The sequence below is a fragment of the Tachyglossus aculeatus genome, chromosome 3 (assembly GCF_015852505.1).
Source record: "Tachyglossus aculeatus isolate mTacAcu1 chromosome 3, mTacAcu1.pri, whole genome shotgun sequence".
Classification (NCBI taxonomy): Eukaryota; Metazoa; Chordata; class Mammalia; order Monotremata; family Tachyglossidae; genus Tachyglossus; species Tachyglossus aculeatus.
Genome location: NC_052068.1, coordinates 11,759,287 through 11,781,360, shown reverse-complemented (window position 1 = coordinate 11,781,360; position 22,074 = coordinate 11,759,287). Strand labels below are relative to the sequence as shown.

At 46.1% G+C, this 22,074-nt stretch overlaps 1 protein-coding gene across 3 annotated transcripts in view; it reads left to right on the top strand.

Annotated features, from left to right (window-relative positions):
* The window catches only part of CALY (calcyon neuron specific vesicular protein), a 127,330-nt gene that overhangs the window by 15,893 nt on the left and 89,363 nt on the right, over positions 1–22,074 (top strand). Inside the window, exon 1 of one of the 3 annotated variants that reach the window (XM_038743938.1) lies at positions 14,691–14,900. The exons of 1 other annotated variant lie outside the window; for it this stretch is intronic. In XM_038743938.1, coding sequence (XP_038599866.1) covers positions 14,865–14,900 — 36 coding nt within the window. In that variant the 5' untranslated portion in view covers positions 14,691–14,864. Of the gene's footprint in view, positions 1–14,690; positions 14,901–18,336; positions 18,413–22,074 lie in introns of those variants that run through there. One more of the 3 variants, XM_038743940.1, reaches the window with a different exon arrangement.

Below are 22,074 nucleotides of genomic sequence, written 5' to 3'. Positions count from 1 at the left end.
GCAGAGCACTGTACTAATCACTTGGGAAGTACAAGTCGGCAACATATAGAGACGGTCCCTGCCCAACAATGGGCTCACAGTCTAGAAGGGGGAGACAGAAAACAAAACAAAACATGTAGACAGGTGTCAAAACCTTCAGAACAAATAGAATTAAAGCTATATGCTCATCGTTAACATAATAAATAGAATAGTAAATATGTACAAGTAAAATAAATAGAGTAATAAATCTGTACAAATATATATACAAGTGCTGTGGGGAGGGGAAGGAGGTAGGGTGGGTGGGCTGGGTTGGAGGAGAGGAAAATGGAGGCTCAGTCTGGGAAGGCCTCTTGGAGGAGGTGAGCTCTCAGTAGAGCTTTGAAGGGAGGAAGAGAGTTAACTTGGTGGATGTGTGGAGGGAGGGCATTCCAGGCCAGGGGGAGGACGTGGGCCGGGGGTCGACGGTGGGACAGGCGAGAACGAGGGACAGTGAGGAGATTAGCGGCAGAGGAGCGGAGAGTGTGGGCTGGGCTGTAGAAGGAGAGAAGGGAGGTGAGGTAGGAGGGGGCGAGGTGATGGACAGCCTTGAAGCCGAGAGTGAGGAGTTTTTGCTTGATTCATAGGTTGACAGGCAGCCACTGGAGATTTTTGAGGAGGGGGGAACATGTCCAGAGCGTTTCTGCACAAAGATGATCCAGGCAGCAGAGTGAAGTATATAGACTGAAGCCGGGAGAGACAGGAGGATGGGAGATCAGACAGGAGGCTGATGCAGTAATCCAGTCAGGATAAGATGAGAGATTGAACCAGCCAAGTAGCAGTTGGGATGGAGAGGAAAGGGTGGATCTTGGCGATGTTGTGGAGGTGAGACCGGCAGGTTTTGGTGACAGATTGGATGCCTGGGGTGAACAAGAGAGCAAAGTCGAGGATGACAACAGGTTTACGGGCTTGTGAGACTGGAAGGATGGTAGTGCCGTCTACAGTGACGGGAAAGTCAGGGAGAGGCCAGGGTTTGGGAGGGAAGATAAGGAGTTTGGTCTTGGACATATTGAATCTTAGATGGCGGGCAGACATCCAGATGGTGTCTCTGTTGGATCGTTTACCGTCATTGAGGAATTGTTTAAGAACCACTGTTCTTGTGGATGAGGCATTTGAGTAGTAAATTGTGTAATGGATGTATTCCAAATGGTGACTCACAATGGCGTTTTAAGGTAAAGTCGGTTATTTAGATAAGACCATTGCAAAAGTCATCATTTTAAAGCTGTGAGTTTTGGGGAATACCATCATTCTGGTGAGTAATAATAATAATAATGATGACATCTGTTAAGCGCTTACTATGTGCAAAGCATTGCTCTAAGCACTGGGGGGGATACAAGGTGATCAAGTTGTCCACGTGGGGCTCACGGTCTTAATCCCCATTTTACAGATGAGGTAACTGAGGCACAGAGAACTGAAGGACTTGCCCAAAGTCACACAGCTGACAAGTGGCGGAGGCAGGATTAGAACCCGTGACCTCTGACTCCCAAGCCCGTGCTCTTTCCACTGAGTAGTTCTGGTGGGTTTTTTACCACCAAACCCAATCATGCCTGCATTAAGCTCTGAAACAACTGCTGATTCTTCTGATTTTCATTCACAATTACAGCTGCTTCTTCCTTTATGTACACTGAGTCCTCACTCAAGGGCATGCATTCATTTCTGCCGCATTAGTCACAGCGGCCTCCTCATCTGCTTTTCTGTTGATTCCTCACCGATATGAGGCCTCTCGCCTCATATTTTGGTTTGAATAAGCAGATTTCTGATGAGTGTGGTCCACCTCCGAACTGCTGCATCTCTTACGGACGTGCTGGCTTTTCCTTCAGGGTCTGGGCCTAGGAGAGTGGTATTCTACCGGCGGTCAGTTCTCTTTCTCCCCAGGCTGTGAAATGAGAATATATTTGACTCTCATTCAATTCTGAAGCCGTTCTGATGGACTTGTCGGTCTTACTGCTCAATTGCTCAACTTCCACGCGACAGTAACGAGATGTTAATCTTTGGAGTGGCCTCTTTTCCAGTGATTCCAGAAAACTGGGTTGGGCTACTTGCTTCACTCGTTCTCCTTTTCCTTGAAGGAATGATTCCAAGCTTCCAGCGCTGAGCATCCCGTGTATTTGAGGGTTTTCAGAACCCCATTAACTGGAGATAGGACCGTTCTTAAGGACGGTGGCTTCTATTTCCCTGAGGACACATGCTCATGGGTTGGGGGAGTAGAGGGGGCAGCCTGATACTGTGAGCTTATAATGATAATAATGATGATGATGGCATTTATTAATCGCTTACTATGTGCAAAGCACTGTTCTAAGCGCTGGGGAGGTTACCAGGTGATCAGGTTGTTCCTCGTGGGACTCACAGTCTTCATCCCCATTTTACAGATGAGGGAACTGAGGCCCAGAGAAGTTAAGTGACTTGCCCAAAGTCACACAGCGGACAAGTGGCAGAGCCGGGATTTGAACCTATGACCTCTGACTCCAAAGCCCGGGCCCTTTCTTACTGAGCCACGCTGCTTCTCTAAGCTTCTCAAGCTTATGGGGGATAAGGGGAAAGATAAGCACTTAGTACAGTGCTCTGCACACAGTAAGCGCTCAGTAAATACGATTGAATGAATGAACGAACGTGTGTGTGTGTGTGTGTGTGTGTGTTTACCTGCCCAGTGCCCATTCTTGTATTATATGACTCGGCCACAGAGACACAGTGTAGTTTAGGGTCATGTACTCAGATGTGGGGCTGAGAATTCAGCTATTATGAAATTTATTCATTCATTCAATCGTATTTATTAAGCACTTACTGCGTGCAGAGCACTTGTGCAGGACACTGTGCTAAGCACTTGGAAGAGTACAGGGAAGCAGCATAGCTAGAGAAGCAGCGTGGCTTAATGGATGGAGCCTAGGCCTGGGAATCAGAAGCACCTGGGTTATAATCCTGGCTCCGCCACGTGTCTGCTGTGTGACCTTGGCCAAGTTACTTCACTTCTCTGGACCTCGGTTCTCTCATCTGTAGAATGAGGGTTAAGAGTGTGAGTCCCACGGGGTACACTGTCTGTGTTCAACCTGATTAACTTCAGCGCTTAGTGCAGTGCCTGCACATAGTAAGCACTTAACAAATGCCATCATTATTACTATTTACTATTACTATTATTACTATTTACTAATTATTACATTATTACTATTACAATATAACAATAAAACATACATATTCCCTGCCCATGGGAGCTGACAGTCTAGAGGGGGAGATAGGCATTACTATAAATAAATAAATGACAGACAGGGACATAAGTGCTGTGCGGCTGGGAGGGGCGATGAAGAAAGCTCTGAACGATTATTATTATTATTATCATTAATAAGAAAAAGGTAGGGATTAGTCATCTAGAATAATAATAATAATAATGATAGCATTTATTAAGCACTTACTATGTGCAAAGCACTGTTCTAAGCGCTGGGGAGGTTACAAGGTGATCAGGTTGTCCCTCAGGGGGCTCACAGTCTTCATCCCCATTTTGCAGATGAGGGAACTAAGGCACAGAGAAGTTAAGTGACTTGCCCAAAGTCACACAGTTGACACTTGGCAGAGCCGGGATTTGAACCCATGACCTCTGACTCCCAAGCCCGAGCTCTTTCCACTGAGCCACACTGCTTCAGAAGGCACGGCATTGGTGCAGAAAATAGGAATAGCACTTAGATTTTCCTAATTTTAAACTTAAGTAGCTGGGCGGTTTGGTCACTTCACTCTTCCTCTCTCTTCTCCTCTAGACTGTAAGCTCACTGTGGGCAGGGAATGTGTCAGTTGTTATATTGTACTCTCCCGAGCAGTTAGTACAGTGCCTGGCACACAGTAAGTGACCAATAAATGTGATCAACTGACTTTTCTGGCAATTCAACTTTTCAATCCTTAAAATGCCCCTCTATCTTGGAGCAAGACTGCAGGAAAGAATAACGTGACCCTGAGAATGCTGTCTGGGCATTTTGAAAGACAGATATTGGATTTCCCCTTTGATGCCCAATTAAATACAAGGTGGCTTTAAATGGAACTGATTTTAATTGGGTCAACTTGTCTCAAATACTTATTGTATTTGGGTCTTTTTTTGCCTTGGAGGTGATTAAGTTAATGCCAGGCTCCAGGTGGAGAGGTGGATGGTTGAAGGGTCAGTTTATTTATATTAATATTAAAATGACCTGTGCTGTCCTTTTGTAGGCAGTCTGTCTTATAGGTGTTGCTCAACTGCTTTGTGGTCACATATAATAATAAGACTAATATAAGTCTAATATAATAATTAGACTGTGAGCCCACTGTTGGGTAGGGACTGTCTCTATATGTTGCCAACTTGTACTTCCCAAGAGCTTAGTACAGTGCTCTGCACACAGTAAGTGCTCAATAAATACGATTGATTGATTGATTGATTAATAATAATGGTATTTATTAAGTGCTTACTATGGGCCAAGCACTGTTCTAAGCGCTGGGGTAGATACAAAGTTATCAGGTTGTCCCTCATGGGGCTCACGGTCTTAATCCCCATTTTACAGGTGAGGTAACTGAGGCCCAGAGAAGTGAAGTGACTTGCCCAAAGTCACACAGCTGATAAGTGGCGGAGCAGGGGTTAGAACCCATGACCTCTGACTCCCAAGCCCGGGTTCTCTCCGCTAAACCACGCTGCTTCTCGTAATTGTTCAGGATTGTAATATGTCACCCTGAGATCTGATTGCCTGCTCCAGTGATGCGAAGTGCAGAACTGGAAACTCCATGGTTAGTTGGTCAGTCCAGCCAATTTATTGAGCACTTACTGTGTGCAGAGCACTGTACTAAGGCTTGGGAGAGTGTAAATATAACTCAGTTGGTAGACACATCAATCATATTAATTGAGCGCTTACTATATGCAGAGCACTGTCCTGAGGCTTGGGACAGCACAAAAGTAACCCAGTCGGTAGACACATCAATCAATCATATTTATTGAGCACTTACTGTATGCAGAGCATTGTCCTAAGCAAATGGGAGAGTATAATACAAGAGAGTTGCTAGACACATTCCCTGCCCACAAGGGGCTTACAGTCTAGAGGGGAGGCAGACATAAATAGAAATGAGTATTATGGATATGGACAGAAATGGTGTGGGGGGTGAGGGGGGACGGGAGTGCCAAATGCCCAGTGTGTGGTAGGATGCATTTCCAAGATGAGGGGGCGTCTGCCAAGCAGGCAGCAGACCCTCAGAAGATCCCAGGCCGCTTGAACTGCGCTAGGCCCGCCCAACTCCCTCACAGCATCCCAGAAACATAAGGGCTGGTAAGGGGGGACTGTGAGACGTCTTTCGACCACACACCTCCCCGCAGAAGGCGGGTTCATCCATTCTTTCCATCATATTTATTGAGCACTTACTGTGTGCAGAGTACTGTGCTACTACTACTACTAATGATAATGGCATTTATTAAGTGCTTACTACGTGCAAAGCACTGTTCTAAGAGCTGGGGAGGATACAAGGTAATCAGGTTGTCCCAGAGGGGACTCACAGTCTTAATCCCCATTTTACAGATGAGGTAACTGAGGCACAGAGAAGGGAAATGACTTGCCCAAACCCTTGGGAAAGTACAATCTCCAGTGGCTACCAATCAATCTGTGCATCAAGCAGAAACTCCTCACCCTCGGCTTCAAGGCTGTCCACCCCCTCGCCCCTCCTACCTCACCTCCCTTCTCTCCTTCTCCAGCCCACCGCGCACCCTCCGCTCCTCTGCCGCTAATCTCCTCACCGTGCCTCGTTCTCGCCTGTCCCACCGTCGACCCCCGGCCCACGTCCTCCCCCTGGCCTGGAATGCCCTCCCTCTGCTCACCTGCCAAACTAGCTCTCGTCCTCCCTTCAAGGCCCTACTGAGTGCTCACCTCCTCCAGGAGGCCTTCCCACACTGAGCCCCTTCCTTCCTCTCCCCCTCGTCCCCCTCTCCATCCCCCCATCTTACCTCCTTCCCTTCCCCACAGCACCTGTATATATGTTTGTACATATTTATTACTCTATTTATTTACTGATTTATTTTACTTGTACGTATCTATTCTATTTATTTTATTTTGTTAGTATGTTTGGTCTTGTTCTGTCTCCCCCTTCTAGACTGTGAGCCACTGTTGGGTAGGGACTGTCTCTATATGTTGCCAACTTGTACTTCCCAAGTGCTTAGTACAGTGCTCTGCACACAGTAAGTGTTCAATATATATGATTGATTGATTGATACAATGCAATAATAAACTGACACATAGAGAAGCAGCATGGAGTAGTGGATAGAGCACAGGCCTGTGAGTTAGAAGGTCATGGGTTCTGATCCCAGCCTTACCACTTGTCTTCTGTGTGACCTTGAGTAAGTCACTTCACTTCTCTGGGCCTCAGTTACGTCATCTGGAAAACGGGGATTGAGATTGTGAGCCCCATTGTTTTGTTTGGTTGTCTGTCTCTCCCTTCTAGACTGTCATCTTGTTGTTGGGTAGGAACCATCTCTATATGTTGCCAACTTGTACTTTCCAAGCGCTTAATACAGTGCTCTGCACACAGTAAGCACTCAATAAATACGATTGAATGAATGTGGGACAGGGACTGTGTCTGGCTAACCCAATTTGCTTGTGTCCACCCCAGTGTTTAGTACAGTACCTGGTACATAGTTAAGTGCTTAACAAATACAATAATAATAATAATAATAATAATAATAATAATAATAATAATAATAATAATTGTTCCCTGCCCACAACAAGCTTAATAATAATAATGTTGGTATTTGTTAAGTGCTTACTACGAGCCAAGCACTGTTCTATGCACTGGGGTAGATCCAAGGTAATCAGGTTGTTCCACGTGGGGCTCAGTCTTCATCCTCACTGTACAGAGGAAATAACTGAGGCACAGAGAAGGTAAGTGACTTCCCCAAGGTCACCCAGCTGACAAGTGGCAGAGCCAGAGTTAGAACCCACAACCTCTGACTCCCAAGCCCGTGCTCTTTCCACTAAGCCACACTGCTTCTCCCTCCTTCTTTAGACAATGAGCCCCATGTGAGGCATGGACCATGTCTGATCTGCACTGAGTACAGTTCCTGGCACATAGCACTGAACAAATACCATTATTGTTATTATTATTATTATTATTATGATTCAATCCCTGCTCTCCCTCCTCTTTAGACAGTGAGCCCTATGTGGCACAGGGACTGTGTCCAATCTGATGATCTCGTATCTCCCGCAGTGTCTGGCACAGAGTAAATGCTTAACAAATAGGATACTAGTAATTCATTCATTCATTCAATTTTATTTATTGAGCGCTTACTGTGTGCAGAGCACTGTACTAAGCACTTGGGAAGTACAAGTTGGCAACATATAGAGACGGTCACTACCCAACAGTGGGCTCACAGTCTAGAAGATAAATATGATAATAGAAGTAGCAGGAGGCAGCAAACTTTGACGTGTGTGTGTGTGTGTGTATGTGTGTGCGTGCACACGTGTAAGCTCATCCTCTCAACTGTAAGCTCATTGTGGACAGGGACTGTGTCTGCTTATTATTGTATTGTACTCTCCCAAGTGCTTAGTACAATGCTGTGCACACAGTAAGTGCTCAATAAGTACCACTGAAGAAACAAAAGTGTGCTGCGTGCCTTCACCTATGCTTGTGAGCATGTATAATAATAATAATGATGGCATTTGTTAAGCGCTTACTACATGTGAAGCACTGTTCTAAGCGCTAAGGGGGATACAAGGTGATCAGGTTGTCCCACTTGGGGCTCACAGTCTTCATCCCCATTTTACAGATGAGGTCACTGAGGCTCAGAGAAGCTAAGTGACTTGCCCAAAGTCACCCAGCTGACAAGTGGCAGAGCCGGGATTAGAACCCATGACCTCTGACTCCTAAGCCGGTGCTATTTCCACTGAGCCACGTTATGTGTATGTACGTATGTGAGCAGGCCTGAATGTGTCTGTGATTAATTCTCAGGGTGGGCGAGAGCCTTCAGGTCTCTGTGTGAACACTATAATGTCAGTATGTCTGTGTGCACACACATGCACACACATGTGCACACACGTGCACACTTGCTCTAGGTGTGCCCACTCACATGTGTGCAAGGTGAATGGGCACTGGAGGGTTGTAAGTGTGGAAGGTCAAACTGACTTTCCACTCAGAAGCAAGATCCTACCATACAAGGACCTGAAGAGGATTTTTGTGTTGTTGCTGTTCCTTCAGTCGTATTAATTGAGGGCTTACTGTTTGTGAAGTGCTGTAATAATAATAATAATAATGGCATTTGTTAAGTGCTTACTATGTGCAAAGCACTGTTCTAAGCACTGGGGGGGATACAAGGTGATCTGGTTGTCCCACGGGGGGCTCACAGTCTTAATCCCCATTTTACAGATGAGGGAACTGAGGCCCAGAGAAGTTAAGTGACTTGCCCAAAGTCACACAGCTGACAAGTGGCGGAGCCGGGATTTGAACCCATGACCTCTGACTCCCAAGCCCTGGCTCTTTCCACTGAGCCATGCTGCTTCTCTACTGAGCACTTGGGAGGCTTTGATATAACAATAAACAGACAAATTCCCTGCCCAAAATGAGTTTATTTCATTTGGATAAGATACTTGGACTCTGAGCCCCCTATGAGACAGGGACTGTGTCTGACCTAATTCATTTTTTTAAATGGTATTTGTTAAGCAATCAATCGTACTTGTTGAGTGCTTACTATGTGCAGGGCACTGTCCTGTGTGGGAGAATACAATATAATAATATAACAGACACATTTCCTGCCCGCGACAAGCTTACAGTCTAGAGGACGAGCTTACAAGCGCTTATTATGTTCCCAGTACTGAATAAAATAATCAGGTAGGCACATAGTCAGCGCTTAACAAATACCATAATTATTAGTTATATCCCTGACCCACATGCAGCTCAGAGTCTCAATCCCCATTTTACCAATGAGGTTAATGAGGCACAGAGAAGTTAAGTGACTTGCCTGAGGTCACATTGCAGACAAAGGGTGGAGCCATGATTAGAATCAATCAATCAATCAATCGTAGTTATTGAGCGCTTACTGTGTGCAGAGGTTCTCGTTTTCTCAGGCCTGTGATCTATCCATTTGCCCATTCTGCTTCTCATATCTAACCCAGTGTTTAGAACAGTGTTTGACACAAAAAAAGCTCAAAACAAATATCATCTTAATCATTATTATTATTACTGTTATAAGAAGCTATTCTTTTTTCCCTGGCAATCATTTGCCTTCCCTGATTTTGTACAGCTTGGTGATCACCTTAAATCCACCGATCTCACATTGGAGATGCCTGTGTTGCTTCTGAGCAGAGGAAGCAGCCTTGGAAAACACTTTTTTTATGGTATTTTTTAAGTGCTCACTATGTGCCAGGCACTGTTCTAAGCGCTGGGGTAATTACAAGGCAATCAGGTTGGACACTCAGGGCTCACAGTCTTCACCCCCATTTTACAGATGAGGTAACTGAGGCACGGAGAAGTTAAGTGACTTGCCCAAGGTCACACAACAGACAAGTGGCGGAGCAGGGATTAGAACTCAGGTTCTTCTGACTCCCAAACCCGGGCTCTAACCACTAGACCATGTAGGTGCTCCGTCTGCAATTGTTATGGCATTTATTAAGCGCTTACTATGTGCAAAGCACTGTTCTAAGCACTGGGGAGGTTGCAAGGTGATCAGGTTGTCCCACGGGGGGCTCACAGTCTTCATCCCCATTTTACAGATGAGGGAACTGAGGCCCAGAGAAGTTAAGTGACTTGCCCAAAGTCACACAGCTGACAAGTGGCGGAGCCGGGATTTGAACCCATGACCTCTGACTCCAAAGCCCGGGCTCTTTTCCACTGAGCCACGTTGCTTCTCAAATTGTTTCCATTTGGCCTTGTAGAGAGAGCGGGGGATTGGGAGTTGGGAGACCTGGATTCTAATCCCAGCTGTGTGACCTTGGACAAGTCACTTAACTTCTCTGGACCTCAAGTTCCTCATCTGTCAAATGGGGATTCAAAGCCTGTTCACAGCGTGGCTTAGGGGAAAGAGCACGGGCTTGGAAGTCAGAGCTTGTGGGCTCTCATCCCGGCTCCGTCATTTCTCAGCTGTGTAACTTTGGGCGACTCACTTAACGTTTCTGTGCCTCAGTAACCTCATCTGTAAAATAGGGATTAAGACTGTGAGCCCCATGTGGGACAACCCAATTATCTTGTATATACCCCAAAGTTTAGAACAGTGCTTGGCACATAGTAAATGCTTAATAAATGCTATTATTATTATTAACAATAATAAGGGAAGCAGCGTGGCTCAGTGGAAAGAGCCCGGGCTTTGGAGTCAGAGGTCATGGGTTCAAATCCCGGCTCCACCAAATGTCAGCTGTGTGACTTTGGGCAGGTCACTTCACTTCTCTGTGCCTCAGTTTCCTTAGCTGTAAAATTGGGATTAAGATTGGGAGCCCCCTGTGGGACAACCTGATTACCTTGTAACCTCCACAGCGCTTAGAACAGTGCTTTGCACATAGTAAACACTTAATAAATGCTATTATTATTATTATTATTATTATTATTATTCTTCCCCCTTTCCCTCTGGGACAGGGAGTCTGGCCACTCTGACTCTCCTGTATCTCACCCAGCGCTTGGCCCCAAGAAGGTACTTAACATATACCAAATTATAATCATTATTATTCCCAGTTAGAAGGCCATGTCTATCAATACATACGATTGAATGAATGAATGAATTGGGTCATCTTCGCATCCCAAGTATGGGGTGGGCAATAAAGACCACTGATGAAGGCCCCCCCGGAACCACGGTCAGTCGTGACACCTTTGAACCCAGGCTGGAGGGGTAGGGAGGTTGGTGGGGGCTACATATCGATACCAATAGGCCTGATTATGGGAGAAGGTTAGACCAAAAATGCAGACAAGAGTTTCATCCATTTTCCCTGGGGAAAACTAAATCAGGGCAGAGAGGGGATTAAGAGCTGGGAATTTACCCAAGGAAAGGCCTCATTTACAGAAGCAATAATACTTACTGACAGGATTTAATAAATGCACATTATGTACAGTGCCCTGGAAAAAAGGTCCCTAAATGAGATATAGACAAGGTTCCTAGCCCCCGAGGGGCTCATAATCAGAGAGAGAGAGAGGATACATAAGGGTCGGTGGCCGAAACGGAGGGAAAAATACAGAAGACGAAGGTGCAGACAAACCTGAAAGGAACAGCAGGATTTGCGGCTCCTCACAGCTCAGAGCAGCGGTCCCAGCAGGCCCAGGGTCATTCATTCAATCGTATTTATTGAGCGCTTACTGTGTGCACAGCACTGTACTAAGCACTTGGGAAGTACGAGTTGGCAACATATAGGGACGGTCCCTACCCAACAACGGGCTCAGCGTACAAGTGGCAGGATTAGAATTCAAGTCTTTGGACTCTCATGCCCTTTGGTTCCACATAGCTTTACAGAAGAGGTGTTCAATCAGTATAATTGATTTATTGATTGATTGCTTGATCAATCACCACTGTTACTTTGCACTTCTCTGTGCAAAGCACTGTCTGGGGGCTTGACAGTATATAATAAATAGAGAAGACACAGACCCAGCCTTTGAGGAGCATACTGTTGAATGGCAGGCTCCCAGTAGAAAGGCTGGATTGCTTTCCAATCTGAACTGGGTTTCTTTGGATCTCTCTTTTTGGTTTTATAGTTTCAAAATTTCATTTTGGAAATATTTTGGGATGTTCCTGAGTTACAGGTCTACGTATTTCTACTTGCTTGCCGGGCTGATTTCTTTTCTGTAACTTCTCTAAAACTGGAACTTTCCAAGTGAGTCAAGGGGGTCCATGGGGCCATGATAACTTCTCCCTTTTGATCTGAAACTAATTTCTGTCTTCTTCCTGAAATATTCCATTCTGTTCTCTCTCTGGAAATAGAGGGACGCAGGGCCAGGAGCGTCAGTTAGTCTAGGAAGCAATAATTGTATTGATTGAGAGTTTACTGCATGGCCTAGTGGATAGAGAATGGGCTTGGGAGTCAGAAGGACCTGGGTTCTAATCCCTCCTCCACCACCTATCTGCTGCGGGACCTTGGGCAAATCACTTCGCTGTGCCTCAGTTACCTCATCTGTAAAATAGGGATTATGACTGTGTGCCCACGTGGGGCAGGGACTGTGTCCAACCTGATTAACTTATATCTACCCCAGCACTTAGTACAGTGTCTGACACATAGTAAGTGCTTAATAAATTCCACAAAAAACCCAGCATGTGGATTGAGCATGGACCTGCGAGTCGAGGGACCTGGGTTCTAACTTTGGATCCGTCACTTTGCTGTGTGACCTTTCAGCAAGTCACTTAACTTCTCTATGACTCAGTTTCCTCATCAATAAAATGGGGATTCAATATCTGTTTTCCCACTTCCTTATCAATCAATCAATCAATCAATCGTATTTATTGAGCACTTACTGTGTGCAGAGCACTGTACTAAGCGCTTGGGAAGTACAAGTTGGCAACATATAGAGACAGTCCCTACCCAACAGTGGGCTCACAGTCTAAAAGGGGGAGACAGAAAAAACCAAACATACTAACAAAATAAAATAAATAGAATCACATCCCATGTTTAGAATTACTTTCCATTCACTCAACAGAAAAGAAAATTTCACCAACACAGTCTTTCTGCTTGACTGGTAAAGCAAAGGCAGAAGCAGCATTGCCTAGTGGGTGGACCTGGGTTCTAATCTCAGCACTGCCCCGTGCCTGCTGGGTGACCTTGGTAAAGTCACTCACCTTCTCCATGCCTCAGTTTCCTCATCTGCAAAATGGGGATTCAATACCAGGTCTCCCTCCCCGTTAAATTGTAAATCCCACATGGGGTAGGGATTGTGTCCAATAGGGTGATCTTGTACCTATGTGGTACAAGATGTGTCCTTATGTGGGACAGGGACTGTGTTTGGACTGATTATCTACTATATACCGCAGTGTTCAGTGCACAGTAAGAGCTTAAAATAATAATTAGTATCATTATTATTATTACAACAATCAATAAATCAATGGCACTTATAGAGTATTTACTATGTGCAGAGCACTGAACTAAGTGCCCACAAGGAGCTTAGGGGAGGTAAGAAGCAGCATGGCCTGGAAACAGCACAGGCCTTGAGTCAGAGGACCAGGGTCCTAATCCTGACTCCTCCACTTACTTGCAGTGTGACCTTAGGCAAGTCACTTAACTTCTCTATAGCTCAGTTTCCTCAGCTGTAAAATGGGAAGTCAGTACCTGTTCATTCATTCAATCGTATTTATTGAGCGCTTACTGTGTGCAGAGCACTGTACTAAGCTCTTGGGAAGTACAAATTCTCCTTCCTGCTTTGACTGTGAGCCCGTATGAGACAGGGACTGTGTCTGAATTGATTAACTTGAATCTACCCCAGCACTGACAACAGTAGAGAAGCAGTGTGGCTCGGTGGAAAGAGCCTGGGCTTTGGAGTCAGAGGTCATGGGTTCAAATCCTGGCAGAGTCACTTGTCAGCTGTGTGACTTAGGGCAAGTCACTTCACTTCTCTGGGCCTCAGTTCCCTCATCTGTAAAATGGGGTTGAAGACTGGGAGCCCCACGTGGGACAACCAGATCACCTTGTAACCTCCCCAATACTTAGAATAGTGCTTGGCACATAGTAAGTGCTTAATAAATGCCATCATTATTATTATTTGACACATAATGCTACTAGCACTTAGTACAGTGCCTGGTTCATAGTAAGCGCTTAACAAATACCATTACTATTATTATTACTAAGAATAATAATGATGATGATGATGGTATCTGTTACTCCCTATGTGTCAAGCACACATAGTAACTGAGGCCCAAAGAAGTGAAGTGACTTACCCAAGGTCACACAGCAGGCAAATGTGAGCTTGACCTCTAGACTGTGAGCTCATTGTAAGCGGGGAATGCAACTGCTTATTTTTGTACTGTACTTTCCCAAGCATTTAGCACAGAGCTCGGCGCCCAGTAAATGCTTAGTAAATATGATTGAACGAATGAATGAAAAGTGGCAGAGCTGGGATTAGAATCTATGTCCTTCTGACTCCCGGGTCTGTGCTCCATCTACTAGACCAGCACTTAACAAATATCATATTTACTCATTTTAGAGTTACTCTGAAATAGATTGTTCTGACTCTTAGAGGTTTGGCTACGTAGCATTACATTGGACAAATGATTAGCTCAGAAAACTGGCTCAGTAGCACCAACTGAAGCAAAATGATGGCAAATCTATCCTCAAAGAGCACCTCCGATGTAGGTCATTTGGGGTTGGATTTCCTCTTCCCAATCATGAGGCCACTATCCTGTGGGGTAAGCTCCAAGGGCAAAACATTTAAGGACTGGTGATATTACCTGACACTCTTCTGGGGCAAATTTAGGAATGTGGATAGCCGGGAGGCATCCTAAAATAGTGGTTCTGGGGCTCTGGAGAACCCTTAGGATTCCAGTTTTAGACCAGAGTGGGGGTGGCGATAGGAACTCTCCCCTCAGCTCTGGTTGCCATGGAAGCTCCTTGGGGGCAGGGAATGTGTCCACCAACTCTGTTATACTGTAATCTCCCAAACGCTCAGTACAGCTTTCAGTAGACAGTAAGCACTTGATAAATATCACTGATTGATTGACTGCTAGAAGCATTGGGACCAGTTGGCTGCTCTTGTCTGCCCTGAAGAAAAGGATGAGCTTCCGAGCAGGCCAGAAGGGTCTTGCGGTGTGGCACGGACAGCTCTGAAATTTGTGACTGAGGTTGTGACAGTTACGGCTTGAGGTTGTGGCCGTTATGGCGGTTGTGGCAGTTGTGACGGTTGTGGGCAGGAGTGGAAGATGCTGAGGTGTCATGGTGAAGGCTGCAGTTGTAAGGCTTGAAGATAATTAAAGCATGGCAATAACAGCCGTGGTGACCGAGGAAGAGATGGTAAGTCTCCCCCTTCACCCCATAAACACCCACTGCCTCCTTGGGTCTTTAATAATAATAATGATGATGATGGCATTTATTAAGCACTTACTATGTGCAATACACTGTTCTAATAATAATAATAATAATAATGGCATTTATTAAGCACTTACTATGTGCAAAGCACTGTTCTAAGCACCGGGGAGGTTACAAGGTGATCAGATTGTCCCACGGGGGGCTCACAGTCTTAATCGCCATTTTACAGATGAGGGAACTGAGGCACACACAAGGTAAGTGACTTGCCCAAAGTCACACAGCTGACAAAGGGCGGAGCCGAGATTTGAACCCATGACCTCTGACTCCACAGCCTGGGCTCTTTCCACTGAACCACGCTGCTTCTCTTGCTGCTTCTCACACTGCTTTCCTGATAACTGAGGTATTAAGTGCTTACTATGAGCCAAGCACTGTTCTAACACTGGGGTAGGTACAAGGTAATCAGGTTGGATGTAGTCCCTGAACAACATGGGGCTCACAGACTTAATCCCCATTTTGCCGATGAGGTAACTGAGGCACAGAGAAGTTAAGTGACTTGCCCAAGGTCATCGTGGCAGAGCTGGGATTAGAACCCATGACCTCTGATTCCCAGGCCCGTGCTCCTTTCACTAGGCCCCTAATGCCTCCCCTTCCTCTTTCTCTGTAGTTGTCCCCTCTCTCCTCTCTTTTTCCCTTTTTTCACCTTGACTACTGCATCAGTTTCCTCACTGAGCTGCCTGCCTCCTGCCTCCCCTCTGCACTCCTTACTTCACTCTGCTGCCCGGATCATTCATTCATTCATTCAATCATACTTATTGAGCACTTACTGTGTGCAGAACACTGTACTAAGCGCTTGGGAAGTACAAGTCGGTAACATATAGAGGAGCAGCGTGGCTCAGTGGAAAAAGCCTGGGCTTTGGAGTCAGAGGTCATGGGTTCAAGTCTCGGCTTCGCCAATTGTCAGCTGGGTGACTTTGGGCAAGTCACTTCACTTCTCTAGGCCTCAGTTCCCTCATCTGTAAAATGGGGATTAAGACTGTGAGCCCACCCATGGGACAACCTGATCACCTTGTAACCTCCCCAGTGCTTAGAACAGTGGTTTGCACATAGTAAGTGCTTAATAAATGCCATCATTATCATTATTATTATATAGAGACGGTCCCTACCGAACAGTGGGCTCATAGTCTAGAAGGGGGAGACAGACAACAGAACAAAACATGATCATGTTTCTAAAAAAGCTCAGTCCATGTCTCCCACTACTCAAGAACCTCCAGGAGATGCCCATCCATCAGTGGATCAAACAGAAACTCCTTACTGCCTGCTTTAAATCACTCGGTCATATCTCCCCCTCCTAGCTTATCTTCCTGGTGTACCTATTACAACGCAGCCTTCACGCTTCACTCCTTCAGTGCTAAACCTACTCACTGCACCTCGATCTCACCTCTCTCTTCACCGTTCCCTTGCCCTCATCCTCCCTCTGGCCTAGGACTCCCTACCCCTTCTGACGGGAAGACCACTCTCCCAATCGTCGAAGTCTTATTGAAATCATATCTCCTCTAAAAGTCCTCCCCCTACTAAGCCCTCATTTCCTCTACTCCCTCTACCTTCTGCAGCCACTTGTCTGCTATGTGACCTTGGGCAAGTCATTTCACTTCTGTGGGCCTCAGTGACCTCATCTGTAAAATCAATCAATCAATCAATTGTATTTATTGAGTGCTTTCTGTGTACGGTAAAATGGGGATTGAGACTGTAAGCCCCACCTGGGACAGAGACTGTGTCCAACCTGATTTGCTTGTATCCACCCCAGTGCTCAGTAGAGTGCCTGGCACAAAGTAAGCGCTTAATAAAAACCATAATAATAATAATAATTATTATTACTTGGATCTGTCCCTTTTAAGAACCTGATATTCACCCCACCCTCAAGCCCCTCAGCTTGAGGGGCATAGCTGTACTTTATTTTAATGTCTGTCTTCCCCTCTAAACTATGACTCCTTGTGAGCAGGGAAGGTGTCTGCTAACTCGAATTTATTGTACTCTCCCAAGTGCTTACTACAGTGCTCTGCACACAGTAAGTGCTAAGTAAATAAAATTATTTGATTGTTATCCCCTTCCCCTATTTCTTTCCCTATTTTCCCTCTCCTCTTTTCCCCCTTCCCCTTTCCTCCGTCTTTCTCTCCCAGACCTCCTCTGTCTTTCAGTCCCAAGGAGAAACTGGTGTGTCTGGGTGGAGGGAGCTACTGAAGTAGCCATTTTTCCATTTATTATGCCAGGGTACTACCTTAAGAAGCCCAGAAGTCCAGTTCCTATTATTTCAGAGCAGGAGTGTTTTCTGTAGTTTTAAGTTTTACTGCATGTCCACTGAGTGCCAAACACTGCCCTCATTTCTTGGGAAGAACAGATGTGACACATTCCCTGCCCACGGGGAGCTGACACTCTGGCTTTAAGAGCGGAACAGAGCTGATGGAAAGAGAGGATTTGAGGATTTGAGGAGAGGATTTGTGAGTCCTCTGGGTCTCCTTTCTGTCCCCTTCTCTGGACTCTGTCATTTCTGTCTCTAAACGAGGCCTTAGATCTCTTACTGTGCCAGGACAGAAATTCCCTGGGAGCCAAATAATGATATGATCATTCCCAGCGTGATTGGGGAAGAGGCGAAATCTGAACAAACAGCATCATGGAATTTGTCCCAACCATTGCCCTTAAATCACTTCCGATCCCAGCCCGTGGCAGCTTTCTAACTAGAAGAGGCCTGAGTTTTCCCTGAGGAGCCGGCTGGTGTGATGCTTTGCGTCCTGGGAGATTGCCGTGACTACTTGCTGCTGGGGTTGGGGACACGGCTGAGAGAAGAGTTGTGGCCTACGGTGGCAAATTAATCCGACATTTCGATTTTTTAAACTGCTGGCCAGCTCACCCAAGCACGGTGCCCAAGGGAGGGGCAGCAGGAGGGACCTGCCTCCATTAAGAAATAATTAAGCCCCCAACTTGGCAAGCAAATGAAGAATTTTCAGACCGTGCCGCGGCCCAGATAAGGACTCTGAATCATTCCCGAGTGGGTCCGCTGGGAGATGATAATTAGGAACAATAAAGATTTTGCATTGCAAATGAGATTGTAAATCCCACTCCCATCCCACTCCCATCCTGCTGCTGCCATCCACCCTTCTGAGGAAGGGAAGGTGGGCATACATTAACCCGGGAGTGGGGGTTGGGAAAGGGGGACTCCAACAATGAGCAGGGGCAGTCCTGAATGGTTGGGAGACGTCCATCATTGGTTGAGTCCTTGGCAATAAATTTTAGGTCTGTGCAGTGCTGAGGCAGATCTCTCAGGCTACCAGGATTCACTGAGCTATTGATCTGAATGATTTCTCAGGCTGTGCTGGACTGGGATTCTCTCCCTCACTGCCTTCTGTTGTTCCGAGGGATACGCCCGGGATCGGTCAACGTCGCGCCGGGAGGAGTGGGGTGAACTGGGGACACAGGTGGATCCCTCGGCCTGGAACGGACAGGTTAGCCCAACTGCAAAACCCCAGGTTCCGCTTGGTTTTGGGCTGTGTGGATGCAGGCAGAGGGAGAACTGTGGGGGCAGCATGAGGAATTTCATGGATGATCGGATCCCAGAGGGTAGGCCTTTTGTGTGGGAGCAGAGACAATCAGAGACGATCGGAGACAAGACTGTATTTTTTCCATCCCTTCTTCGCAGAGCTCTCTGCACTGGTCGCAACACGAACAAACATCGCATTCACTCATTCATTCGATCGTATTTATCGAGCGTTTACTGTGTGCAGAGCATTCATTCAATCGTATTTATTGAGCGCTTACTGTGTGCAGAGCACTGTACTAAGCGCTTGGGAAGTACAAGTTGGCAACATATAGAGACGGTCCCTACCCAACAACGGGCTCACAGTCTAAAAGGGGGAGACGGACAACAAAACAAAACATGTGGACAGGTGTCAAGTCGTCAGAATAAATAGAAATAAAGCTAGATGCACATCATTAACAAAATGAATAGAATAATAGAATAATAATAGATAGAATAACAGAATAGAATAGTATTCTATTTATTCTCACATCTGAAGAGACGGTCCCTGTTTATCTTTGACTCCTAATCAATCGATCGATGGTATTTCTTGAGCACTCCTGCATGCAGAACATTAGAGTTTAGAAGCAGCATATGGCCTAGTGCTGCTTTTAAATCTAGTTGAACACAGTCCCTGTCCCATATGGGGCTCTTGATCTTAATCCCCATTTTACAGGCGAGGGAACTGAGGCACAGAGATGTGAAGTGACTTGCCCAAGGTTACACAGTGGCAGAGGCGGAATTAGAACCCAGTCCCTCTGCCACCCAGTCCCATGTGCTTTCTACCATATCACGCTGCTGAATTTCTTGTCAGTTAGGGACAGTTGTCCCCTATTGTGGGCACAGACCGTAATGACTAACTATGTCCCAAGCACTTAGTACAGTGCTCTATGCTCAGTAAGGGCTTGATAAATGCCACTGATTAATTGATAGTTGTGGGGATAAATGTCAAAGCTGTTTAGAAGCAGAGCTGCACTGGGTCCTTCTCGGCTGTAACCTCCAAGCTCCCTTACTATGCCAGGTGAGCAGCATAAATAGGATGGCAACCCTGGCAAGCATTTTATGGGATGCATTATTTCCGCTTAAGCAATCAGTCAAAACATTGATATTTATTGAGAGTTTACAAAGTGCAGAGCACTATAGTAAGCTATTGGGAGAATAATAATAATAATAATAATAACAATATTGGCTTTTATTAAGTGCTTACTATGTGCAAAACACTGTTCTAAGCACTGGGGGAGGTTACAAAGTGATCAGGTTGTTCCACGGGGGGCTCACAGCCTTAATCTCCATTTTACAGATGAGGGAACTGAGGCCCAGAGAAGTGAAGTGACGTGCCCAAAGTCACACAGCTAATTGGCGGAGTACAATGCAACACAGTTGGTAGGCATATTCCCTGCCCACAAGAAGTTTACATTCTAGAGGGGGAGATGGACATCATTATTATTATAATAGAATCATTATAATATTATAATTATAATCATTATGGTACTTGTTAAGTGCTTACTTTGTGCCAAGCACTATTCTAAGCTCTGGGATTGGTACATTTAATCAGGTTGGACACAGTCTCTGTCCCACATGGGGCTCGCACTCTTAATCCCCATTTTGCAGATGAGGTAACTGAGGCCCAGAGAAGTGAAGTGACTTGCCCAAGGTCACATAGCAGACATGTGGCAGAGCCAGAATGAGAAACCATGACCTTCTGCCTTCCATGCCCATGTTCTATCCATGACACCATGCTGCATTAATACAAATAAATACATTTTGGATATAATAATAATAATGATGATGGCATTTATAAAGCACTTACAATGTGCAAAGCACTGTTCTAAGCACTGAGGAGGTTACAAGGTGATCAGGTTGTCCCACAGGGGGCTCACAGTCTTAATCCCCATTTTACAGATGAGGTAACTGAGGCACAGAGAAGTGAAGTGACTTGCCCAAAGTCACACAGCTGACAATTGGCGGAGCCGGGATTTGAACCCTTGACCTCTGACTCCAAAGCCCGGTCTCTTTCCACTGAGCCACGCTGCTTCTGTACAGCACTGTGCAGAAGTGCTGCGGAGCTGAGGCAGCGGGGTGAATAAAGGGAGCAAATTCAAGTGCAAGGGTGAAGCAGAAGGAAGTGGGAGAAGAGGAAATGAGAGCTTAGTCAGGGAAGACTTCTTGGAGGTGATGTGCCCTCAATAAGGCTTTGAAGGGGGGAGAGTGATTGTCGGATATGAAGAGGGTGGGCGTTCCAGGCCAGAGGCAGGATGAGGGCAAGAGGTTGACAGCAAGATGGACAAGATTGAGGTACAGTGAGTAGTTTGGCATTAGAAGAGTGAAGTGTGCGGCCTGGACCGTAGTAGGAGATCAGTGAGGTGAGGTAGGAGGGGGCCAGGGGATTGAGTGCTCTACTCCTGATGCTCTCACATGCACCTGAGCTTTGTGTTCCTCTCCCAGGCCCTGTGAATATCAGTAAAAACCCAGCATAGCCCTGAACTGCCTGGAATAAACCTGAATTACCCAGTGTGAATCCAGCTTGCCCGGAATAAAACCAGAACAACGTTCCCCCTTCCCTCCATTCTAGCTTGCTGCATTTTAGCCGACAAAATGCCATCCCTGCCCCAGGTGTCTATCGGGGAAATTGGACCAGGGACTAGCTGACACCTCCGAGCCATCTGTATTTCAAAGGCGAAAGCCAGTTTCCAGGAACGTGCTGGCGTGTTTAGTTCAAGTTAATTGAAAAGCGTTCTGGCCCAGGGCTTCCTCTCTCCTTCAGCTGTAGTCAGTTTCCCAGGTAGCCAGCCTTCAGCTCCGACGAGCCCCCGCTCCCCTTTGATGAGGAGGAGGACTGGGAGGTGAGCAGAAAGCCAATGTGCAAGCCATTACCCAGGACCAGAGCCCCTCATGGTTAGAGAGGGCCACCTCCCTCCTCCTTCCCCCACAGGACCATCCCTAATTGGATTTCACCTTTTAATTCCCTCCCCTTTCTTGGTTATTTTCCCCACCTGCAGGCCCAGGGCTGGACAATCAGACCTGGGGTTCCCAGTGCCCAGGTTTCTCCCTGGGCTCCTGGCTGAGACATAGCCAAGCTCAGCCCCATAGCAGGGCACTCAGTACAGTGACAGCTGGCTTAGTGGAAAGAGCATGGGCTTTGGAGTCAGGGGTCGTGGGTTCAAATTCCGACTGTCCATTGTCAGCTGTGTGACTTTGGGCCAGTCACTTAATTTCTCTGTGCCTCAGTTCCCTCATCTGTAAAATGGGGATTAAGACTGTGAGCCCCCAGGGGGACAACCTGATCTCCTTGTAACCTCCCCAGTGCTTAGAACAGTGCTTTGCACATAGTAAGTGCTTAATAAATGCCATCATTATTTATTTATTTATTTTACTTGTACATATCTATTCTATTTATTTTATTTTGTTAGTATGTTTGGTTTTGTTCTCTGTCTCCCCCTTTTAGACTGTGAGCCCACTGTTGGGTAGGGACTGTCTCTATATGTTTCCAATTTGTACTTCCCAAGCGCTTAGTACAGTGCTCTGCACATAGTAAGCGCTCAATAAATACGATTGATGATGATGATTATTATTATTACAGTGCTCTGCACA